Here is a 10,088-nt window from a genome sequence, read left to right on the forward strand (position 1 = left end):
GGGGGGGGGGGGGGGGGGGAGTCTGGAGGCAGCAGCGTGCGTGCATGGCAAAGACATCAGAGCTTGGCGGCGTGAGGCAGGCGATGCTGACATATTACCACGATCAGGATTGAACACGAGTTTCCCGTGCGCCCGACCTGCCCCATAATGCACACCCTCCCAACCCAGGTGTTCTTCCACGTCCTGCACGTCCACGCCAACCCGTTCCAGCTGGTGGCGATCAACGAGACAATCAACGCGCCCGCTCCCGGCAACCGCCCCACGAGCTTCTACAAGGTGCGCTGGATGACGAGCGCAGGGACGGCGCGCCGACAGGGACCTGGCTGTGATGACTGAGCTTTGGCTGAGACGCGCATAGCACCCGTAGACCGAAGGGCGTCCCCAAGCACATCACCCATGCCACACAGTCTATGCGATTATGCGCTTGCACACACGCCTGCACACACACACACACAAACACGCACACACACACACACACACACACACACATACACTCGTCCGCGCCTGCACGCCTGCCCTCCACCGCTCTCACGTATGCGCGCGCACCTGCACTAACACACGCAAGCATGCACGCACGCACGAACGAACGAACGAATACACACATGCAGAAACACACCAGCACACCCAATTTTCAACCTGGCTCTCCTGCTCAGGTTGGCGACTGGTATGATACCTTCCTGTATCCCTTCAATGCTGCGGCCTTACCTGGCTCCTACCAGCTGCGCTTTCAGCCGGGCCAGTACACCGGGTACAGCCTCATGCACTGCCAGTGAGTCAATTACGTGTGTGTGTGTGTGTGTGTGTGCGCGCGCGCAATTGTGCGTGCACAATTGTGCAAATGCCTAGCACCTTCTGTGCGTGTGCGTGCACATGCGTGGGAAAGTGCGGGCTTGGTCCCCACACTTCAGGCAACTCTACTGCCAGCCCTTCATTCCGCCGCGTTTTTTTGCCCAACCTCCCTGATTTACACCTGGTCTCTATAGTCTCGAAGTCCCCACGTACTCACCCTGCCAACCCTGAACCTGCCAAATCACCTTGACATCTCAAGCCACCCCACAGCATGCACTCGTCCAGCCCACACACCTATTATTGCTGCCCCTGCCCCTGCACCTGCTGACCGCCTGCGCTGCCCTCCCTCTGGCTGTCTGGCTGACCGACGACCACCCTCCGGCCGCACGCCATCCCTTCCCCCGCCCGCCCGGACACTCCGCGGCGCAGCTACCTGCAGCATGAGGACGCTGGCTGCATGAAAGAGGTGCTCTTCCAGTGCCCGGGCCACCCCACGGACCAGCCAGCCGATGGCTTCTGCCCCGGCTTTACGTTCCCAGTGCCCGGCAGTGTAGTGGTGTAGGGGCATGGCCTGGCAACGCATGGGCATCAACTCGGCAAGGGCATCTTCCCTGCTGCAACGAGGCACAGGCGGGCAATTTGAGCACGGCCTCTGACCTTAGTATTGTCCAAAGCTCTCAAGAAGATTGGGTCAGTCACACCCAACATGCTGGTTGTGGGTTGCGGGGTCCGGGCTTTGGATCAGCCACACACCGCCGCAGTATGCTGCAGGCGGTGGGCGGCGTTGCGGCGGGATCTGGGATGGCAACATGCCCCCGGACACACACTTGCGGTCCAACACAACAATCCGCCGCGTTGACAATGTGCAACATGGACTTGCATTGGCCTGCCAAAGAAAGCGACATTTGATGGCACCAACAACGAAATGAACTGCTGGTATGATTCTTGGAGCCCTTTACTTTGGCGCAAGTTTTGGCTTGTCTTGCCTGAGGCTCTGCTGCAACCCAGGAGGGGCCATGCTGCGCCTTGACTGCGCATGGCCCCTATCAGCAGCGACGCTCGATTATGTACTGCCTGTGCTCTCTCTGCAACTCCGTCACGAGGGCCGCACAAAACCTCACTTGCGACTGGGCGGTGATTCTTCCTCGTCGCCTCGGTGCTGCAGGACAATCTCCCCTGTGCGTCTCCACCTAGGCCAAGTTCATCACGCACCACACGTGTCCGTCGCTCGCACGCCCACCGCTCGCGACACGCGCATCTGCATTGACAATCCTGCTTCCATGTGCGTATGCCCTCCTCCGCTGGACCGACACTGCTCGCCAGTTTTTCGATTCTGCACACCCAGCCTGAGGCCAGGAGGCCCTTTCGCCACTTCCGCCGAGGTGCGCAAAGCTGCTGGCTGTGAGGGCCCCACCCATGCGCCCAGCCTAACAGGCAGCACCTTTTTGATGCCACTGCAAGGTTTTGTGGTGCGGCCGCCAGCCCCACCTGTCTCTCGCACGCCGGCATGGGTGGTTTATCAGGGCGTCCCAGCTGCAGGTCTGGGATTCTGCAACCGCACGCACTGCTGCTCCGCCGGCTCGTCAGCCTGTGTCTTGTCGTCGGCTGCTTTTCACCATACACTAGTTGTGAATGCATGCGATTGCTTTAAGAAGGTCTGTGCGAAAACTGGGCGTGTGTTGCGGCGGCCGCGTCAAGCCCGCTGTCCGGCCCCCTCTTGCGTTGCGAAGCCTCGTGGCAAACATGGGGCGGTGAGGGTTGTGTGTGCGGGCTCTAGCAGCGGAGCGCTCCCTTTGGCACCTGGCGCTCCCTATCTCTGCGCGCTGGCTGTATGGCAACGAAAGAGCACGGATGCCCGCATCAGTGCCTCCAAGCCAATGCTGTCTCCTGCAATATTTGTAACCAGTGCAAGTGTCGCCCTCGGCCACTTGATGTGGCGCGTCAATGTCGCAGCTGGCGCTGAGGGGGGAGGCTTGGGTGTACGCAGCATAGGCGCGCGATGCAGCTGAAGTGCCTTTGGTGCCAGGGATCATCTATGCTCAAGGTATGGCGTCTCTAGTGCAATGGAGACGTTGCGACGGGTTCTGGCAACAGGAAGAGCAGCCATGATGGAAGCGTCTGACATCACTGGTGACGCCCGCGGCCCGGTCAGATTTGCTAGAACCACCCAGGGGTCCTGCCTCTGCGCATCTGTAGTGGTAAAGTTTGCATATCATAGAAGCTGCGGACGCTCGCTGCATACATGATCTGAACATTTTGGCAGCGTCGCAGTGCACAACCAAAGCGCACTCCGCCGTTTGTGAAGTGATTCAAACACCATCTGAGTGTGGCGTGCACTCAAAGGCAACGGACGGCAACGGCGCTGCACCCGCTCACAGTCGGCGCACCACACAGTGCACAACCGCCTGTTAGCCACCGCTCAGCGCCAGTTGGCAGCGCTCCCTCAGGGACTGGCGTTCCATACTATTTGCTGGTGAGGGCCCCTGCATGCCGACTGAGTCCTGACCCCGCACGTCCCACGTTCCTCCTGCGTCGCCCTTGCTCGCACCTGCTGCGCTGGGCTGGCTCCCTGCCCCGCTGCGTGCGCCTGCTCCCTCCCAACCCGCCGCCTGCCTGCCCTGCTGTTCCGGCGCAGCAGATGCCAGACGGCATGTGCGGCATGTGCGGGTCGCGCACGCCCCCAGTTGACGCATGCGTCGAGCTGGGCGAGGCCGCGCAGCACAACGCGCCCGCGGCCGCATCCATGGACGCCGCATGGGCGCGCCGCTCCTTCCATGCAGCCAGCATGCGCCTGCCTCCTGGTGACGTGGATCCTGAAGACTGGACAGAGGACGAGACCGAGGACCGCGCGAGGGATGATGACAGCAGCAGACGCGACAGCAGCCCGCGTGCCGCGCCAGGCGCGAGCGTCGGCGCCCCTGCATAGGCCTCACCTGCTGCCGCAGCGGTGCCCACAGCGGTGCCCACAGCGGTGCCCGCGACAGCAGCGGCACTGGGGGAGGCAATGGCGGCATTTGAGGGGTGTAGCTCCCCTGCCCTTGATCTCCACCAGGCCATGTTGGGGCGGGCGCCATGCGCGCCCCAAGGTGAGAGTGGAAGTGTTTCGGGCTGTCACAGCTGCGAGCGTTACAGCTATGTCGATGGACCAAGGGCGCCGCCGGCTGCCCAAACACAGCTGAGGACGTCACGCACAGAGAGTGGGTTTTTCGATTTGCGGCAGCCACGGATGCCCGCTTTGTACAACGCAGCGTTGCAGCAAGTGCATCCCTGCCTGTTCACAGGCATTTGAAGCTTGACTTGCGTCGTCGTTTTCTCGGGCACTTTTTCGGCATGGGGCCGCCGTGGGGGTGGGGCAGTGATCAAAGTCTTGCATACTTGGGGGTGTGTGTTGATCCCAGTGTGCAGTGGGGTTTTGGGTCAGTGGTTGGTTGGCTGACGTCCACGCCCGATGCCCCGCACTGCGTCGCGGTCGCGCAACGTCCATGGCGTGCAGCCCAAGACACCTGTGCATTCACCCACCCAACAACCACCGCGCCGGCGGCGGCAGTCAGTACACAATGCCAAAGCGATTTGAAATTTTCGCACAGGGGCCATCCAGCACCCATATGCAAGCAAGCAGCTCTGCAGCAGCGTGGAGGGGCCACTGGTTTTCACACCCGGGCACGTGATTTGCCTTGACCGACGTTGCTTCTCCCCCCTGCCAAATGCCGCAGCTTGCCGCACAGCGGCGACCCATCATCGTGAGGCCGCCTGCTTGCAGCTTGATTACGGCGGTGCCTTGGTTTCCTTCCCGTGGCACGCGTCGGGTCGAGCGTTTTCATCGCCATGCGCACGCTTTTGCTGTCCTTCAATAAGTCAATGGATCTGTGTAAGACCATCCGCCTTAAAGTTTCCTTGCATCACCTGGTTGGGCGTGTCGTGTGGGGCTGTCACAGCCTCTCAGCGCTTCCGCTATAACCTTGGACTCTAGACCTCACCACACCAGACCCTGCCGCCCAGTGACGGCCTTGGGTTGTCGAGCTTTGCTATGATTGCAAGCACGTCCTTGCTGCATTGCAAGGCTCTGCTGGCGGTTTAGCAGCCAACCGGCAGCTCTCAATTGAGAAGCAAGGGACCAACATGCCGGCATTGCGCAGTTGCGTGGCCTGGCCACTTTGACGCTTGTGTGACACAAGCGGGCGGCCGCGCCGGCGCGGCGCTGCGGGGCAGCTGCCTTTGCCCCTCCCAGTCACAAAGGCGCTGTGTCGCAGTTTTTGAGTCGAAACTGGATGATTCCAGGCTGCGACAACACATTGAGGGCGGCCTTGGCTCTGCACACTGCACCTCCTAGATCCAACCAGCGGGCTGCACACAGTAATGCAATCCAAGGGACAAGCACTTAGTACAGTCAATGTTGGGCATCTGTTACAAAGAGCGTGTGATTGACAGGGTTATGCTGTTTGCGTTCTGAGAATGAAGTGCAGCATGGCGTTGATGTGTGAGAGACCTTGACTGGGTTTGACTGAGTTTCCACGTTTGCAATCGACTGGGCGGGTCAGCAGTGCACAACTTGCATCAGTTGCCCGCGGCAAAGGCAGGCATCTGTTGTTTGCAGCAAATGCAAGCCTCAGGAGTTGAGGGGTCAGGCAAACTACACAAAGCCATCTGCAAGGAGCAGGCAATTGCGTTGAGGTCGGTCGACTCGCTTGTCAAGCATGCAAGCATCAGTCCGCAGAACAAGTGAGGACAAGAGTTCGCAACTAGTGTCGCAACTTGAAAGGGAGAGCAGCACACGTTGCGAGCAGCAGGGCGCTTGGCCATTGCCAGCTGTGCGTCCCGCCTGGAGGCGGGCCTGCGGGCGAACCAGGGCGCCAGCGCAGGATAACACTTTGACTAATGTGCATGCGCCCTTACATGTGGAGGCGGCGCCCGCCGGCCGCGGCCGTCTTGGGGGCCGCGACGCCCGCGGGCAGCACCGCGCCCTGCGGGGGCAGCTGGGCCTTAACGGCGACGGGGGCGGTCTTCGGCGCGGGGGACTTGGCGGCGGCGGCCACCTTGGGGGAGGCCTTGGGGCTGGGGGCGGCGGCCTTGCCGGCGGCCGTGATCGGCGCGTTCCTGGGCACGGTCAGCGCCGCGGGGTTGAGGCCGCCGGTGCCGCTGATGAGCGAGGCGCCCGTCGCGCCCGCGGCCACGCCCTGCTGGGCGTTGCCCTGCTGGATGGCCGCGCGGGTGTTGAGGCCGCTGAGCTGGCCGCGCTGGTCCCTGTCGCTTGAGCCGATGGCCACCTGCTGCACTCCCCTGATGGCGGCGGCCGCGGCGGTGGGGCTGATGGCGGTCTGCTGGCCGCCTGCGGCGGAGTTGATGCCGGACTGGGTGCGGGTGAGGATGGCCTGGTTCTGGACGTCTGTGTTTTGATAGGGTGGGGTGTTGCGGGTGTGGTGAGTTGAAGGGGAAGGGTGCGGTTTGCATGTATTATCTAGTGGTCCGCCTGAACAGCGTGAGGGGGCAGGGGAGGGTGAAGGGCTAGGGGCAGCGACAGTCGCGGCAAGACTGGCAATGGCAGGGCGCGGCAGGGGGTGGAGCAACAGACACTGACGGCGTGCGCAGCACGCGAGGTGTGTCACGGGGCGTGACGGGGTTGGCAGCCGTGTGTGGCATCGCGACGCATCCGATGGTGCATGCCACGCACGGAGGGCAGCGCAGGCGGGTGACGCAACTGTGGCACATAGGCAGCCCGCCGTGGGGAGCCAAAGCGGCTGGGGCCATTCCCAGCCGGCCTGGCAGGTGCGACGCTCGCCCGCACGCAGCCGTGCGCGCCGGCCTGGCCCTGTGGAGGAATCGACTCACCCCGAGACGTGGCGAGGCCGGTGGTGCTCAGGCTGGTGGCCCCGGTGGCCAGCTTGCCCACGCCGGTGGCCTGTGCGGCAGGGGTGTTGCCGCTGGCGGCCTGCTGGATCTGCGAGGCGGTGATGGAGGCGGCCCGGCTCGACAAGACGTCCTTGTCCATGGCGGCGGTCGCGCTGAGGGGGTCGGCAGCCTGCGCGCGCGGCGAGGGCGGCGGCGGGGGTGCGGGGAAGTCGGCGCCGGAAGGGGATGCGCGCGCGCTGTGGCGGAAGGGGAGGCCTGGTGACGGAGGCGTCACTACACGTGTCGCTCGGTCAGTGCAGTGCGGGGACCGGCCAAGACGCACAGTACAGTATCGATTATGGCTTGGCAGATTGTTCCTATAGCAAGCGCTCAGTGCTGCCGTCGGTGGTGCCGGGATGGCTTGTGGTGGGGTGCCGTGGGGTAGGTCCGTACCACAGCCAGCTCGATACAATTATTCGAGGGAAATATATAGTATTTGTTTGCCTTGCACCGGGGCAGACCGCAAAGGATCGGAGACTACGATTCCGTAACATGCACAGCCCGCACCTGGGCTGCTCCCAAGGCCAAAACAAGCAGTAAAACAGCCTTCATCATCATGTCGTGCGCCGAGGGTGTAGATTTGGGGCCAAGCGACGAGTTGCTACGTGCAAGGCGCTTTTGTCGCCGTCACTGTCGTGTGGGCAGGCAACGGGTCGTCTAATCGATGGGAATCACTAGAAATGTCTAAAGAGCAAAGATTTGTTAATGAACCCGGGGGGCCGTCGGAAAGTTGATGTCGAGTTTCACGATAGCATCACTAGTGAGTAGTGCGAGGAAGTGCCAGGACGAAGGGCATCCCGATACGTGACGTGGGTGCCACATCTATAGCCGTGGATATTCGGCCTGCTAAAGCCCTCCTACTGCTCTGGACACTCGCTGTCGTGCTCGGGTTCCAGTCCGGGTGGAACAGGTAAAATTGATGCCCCGCGCGCTTTGGGCACTCTGCTCGCCGCACACTTGCCACTGCCGCCGGTGAGACGGCTGACCGCAACTCCACAGTAAATGGATTATGCCTCCTCGTGATTGGGCAGACAGCAGGGCAGTCGTCTGCAACTACCCTAGTAGGGCGCATGTGCAGATGGGCGAGGAGGAATCGTCTTGGCGCGTGTGCAAGGATGACAGCAAGCCGGTCCCCCAGCACTGCACCAGTCCTCCACCAACAGATCCTGGCATCCTGCACCAGGGTACCTCTATGCCCACGGTTACTCTACATTGCAGCACATCAACAGCCGGCTGGGTAGCTTCCTGGCCTGGGGCCGGGCTGTCGCACGCAGGACATGCCAGTTAAAGTCCGGCGCAGCCACAGCCCGTCTCCAAGCACGGGGGTGCCCCAACACCAGAGTACTGGAGCCGCAGGGGCCGCGCGCTTGGTGCGGCGTAAGAAAGGGACCAGTTAGCGCGGCGCAGCGCGCCTACGGTGTGCAGGGTGGCATGCAGCCTGGCGGGCGGGGTGGGCCCCAGATGCCCCCACTGGCCGTGCCACATACAGAGAAGCTCCAGGCAGGGAAAAGGCTGGAAGCAAATGTGGGTCTAGAGCCCTTAGGAGGGAGCTCACAGACAAAAACCCGGGCAGCCCGCCTGCCATAGGGCTCTGAGCGGGCCGCCGCCTCCTCGGCGGCGGGGCGGGCTGGGGTGCTCTGCACAATGGCGTGCTTGGGGCCAGGCAATGAAGGGGGCGGCCGTCAAGGGCGAGGGCAATGACATCAGCCAGGCCCCGCCCTCACAGAATCGCTCGGGAATGGGAGCAGTGACAGCTGCAGCTGCGAGGCCTTGTCAAGTGAGGTCGCAACGCGATGCTCGACTCGCGCCTCTCGCAGCGACCAATGCGTTGTCAGGGAATAGAGCGAGCTGCGCGGTGTGCGCATTACCAAATGATTGATGCATGGGTGGCCAAAAGAGTGACGGCAGCTCGCGCACATCGACTTTCAAAGAGGCGCTGGCCGAGGGGCCGAGGGGCCGAGGGGCCACGCGGAAGCTCACGAGGGGTGTGGGCTTTGTTGTTGAGAGGGGGCGCCTGCCACCACTCCCCGTATCAGGAGGGGGGGGGCGCCGTTGGTTTGCCCATAATCCTGCGGCTCGTTTTGCCACGACTTTCATGACGGCAGGATTTGGTGCTGCGGTGCGGTCTGGTCACAGAGGGCGCCCGTGGCGACAGGCGCCGCACCTCAGCAGCCCATTCCCCGCCCCGCCGGCGCCGCCGGCCCCGCAGCCGCCCGCGCCGCGGGGCCCCCCGCCCCCTCATGCCAGCAGCCCGTACCCGGCGGGCGCGCCGCCGCAGGGCGAGCCGGGGATGGGCGTGCCCGGGTCGCCGCCGTCCGCGAACGCCTCTGGCGTCACGACCCCGAGGCGGCAGAGCCAGGCCTTGTAGGTGGGGGTGCGGCTCTTGTCCGCCAACTCTGAGGGCGCGGGCACCGGCAGGGCCGACCAGGGGATCAGTCCCTCGAGCTTGAACCGAACCACGCCCCCTATGAGGTACGCCTGGACGTGGGGCCGCGCGCACGGGGAGCGGGGAAGGGGGGGGGTGAGGCGGTGGTGGGGCGCGAGTCGGGTTGGGGGCTAGGAGGGACGACGAAGGGCGGGCACGAGATGGATGCAGAAGATGCAAGTATTGTCGTGCGCCGAGCGTGAGCTGCATGGGCCTGTTGCCATCCTTTTGTTAGCCAGCAATTGCGGAGGTGCAGATCGCCGCGGGCACGTCCTGAGACGCACGTGCGTGGTGCAAGGCACCGCGAGCAGTGCTGCCCGGCAGCTGGGTCCGTGACCAGACCCCTCTGAGGCGCCATGATCCTCTCAGACAGAGTTGAAAGGCTCACAGCACACCTGAGCTCATGGTTGTGAAACCACTTGCATACGCTTGCACGCATGCCACCGCGCACCGTGCGCACCCGCGTATGCACCCTCACGCACGCATACATGCGCGTGCACGCACGCACGCACACGCACACGCGCGCGCACACGCACATGCGCACGCACACGCACACGCACACGCGCACGCACACGCACACGCACACGCACACGCGCACGCACACGCGCACGCACACGCGCACGCACACGCGCACGCACACGCGCACGCACACGCGCACGCACACGCGCACGCACACACAAGCACGTGTTCATGCGCAGGCGCACACACAGCGACAGCCTCGAAAATCGCACCAAATGCCTGGTGAGCAGCTCGAGGCTCGCGGCGTCCCCCTGGTGCTGCTTCTTGTAAACGTTGAGGCACGCGTCCACGTACGCCTGCGCCGCCGCCGCGTCCGCCGCGCCGGCCAGCTGCTGCAGGCTCTGGTTCAGCTTCGCCTTCTGGCGGTGCTTCCCGCCGCGCCCGCCGCGCGGCGGCCGCGTCGTCGCCTCGACGGCCGCGGCCATGGCTACCTCGACAACGCACATCGCGTCGTCGTCGCCGCCCCCGC

At 63.7% G+C, this 10,088-nt stretch overlaps 3 protein-coding genes across 3 annotated transcripts in view; 1 reads left to right on the plus strand and 2 right to left on the minus strand.

Annotated features, from left to right (window-relative positions):
• MNEG_1406 (hypothetical protein) overlaps positions 1-1,351 on the plus strand; it is a gene marked incomplete at both ends in the record, with an annotated part of 5,593 nt that extends 4,242 nt beyond the window's left edge. Inside the window, 3 exons of the mRNA XM_014050112.1 lie at positions 169-276; positions 654-769; positions 1,219-1,351. Coding sequence (XP_013905566.1) covers positions 169-276; positions 654-769; positions 1,219-1,351 — 357 coding nt within the window. The remainder of the gene's footprint in view (positions 1-168; positions 277-653; positions 770-1,218) is intronic.
• Positions 1,352-5,678: 4,327 nt separating this feature from the next.
• On the minus strand, positions 5,679-6,775 carry MNEG_1407 (hypothetical protein; the record flags this gene model as incomplete). The annotated part of the gene is made up of 2 exons (XM_014050113.1): positions 5,679-6,172; positions 6,616-6,775. 2 exons carry the CDS (start codon positions 6,773-6,775, stop codon positions 5,679-5,681), a joined length of 654 nt encoding a protein of 217 aa, XP_013905567.1.
• A 2,138-nt stretch (positions 6,776-8,913) lies between these two features.
• On the minus strand, positions 8,914-10,044 carry MNEG_1408 (hypothetical protein; the record flags this gene model as incomplete). The annotated part of the gene is made up of 2 exons (XM_014050114.1): positions 8,914-9,153; positions 9,832-10,044. 2 exons carry the CDS (start codon positions 10,042-10,044, stop codon positions 8,914-8,916), a joined length of 453 nt encoding a protein of 150 aa, XP_013905568.1.
• Between the last annotated feature and the right edge of the window lie 44 nt (positions 10,045-10,088).

This window comes from Monoraphidium neglectum, assembly GCF_000611645.1.
Source record: "Monoraphidium neglectum strain SAG 48.87 unplaced genomic scaffold scaffold00139, whole genome shotgun sequence".
Taxonomy (NCBI): domain Eukaryota; kingdom Viridiplantae; phylum Chlorophyta; class Chlorophyceae; order Sphaeropleales; family Selenastraceae; genus Monoraphidium; species Monoraphidium neglectum.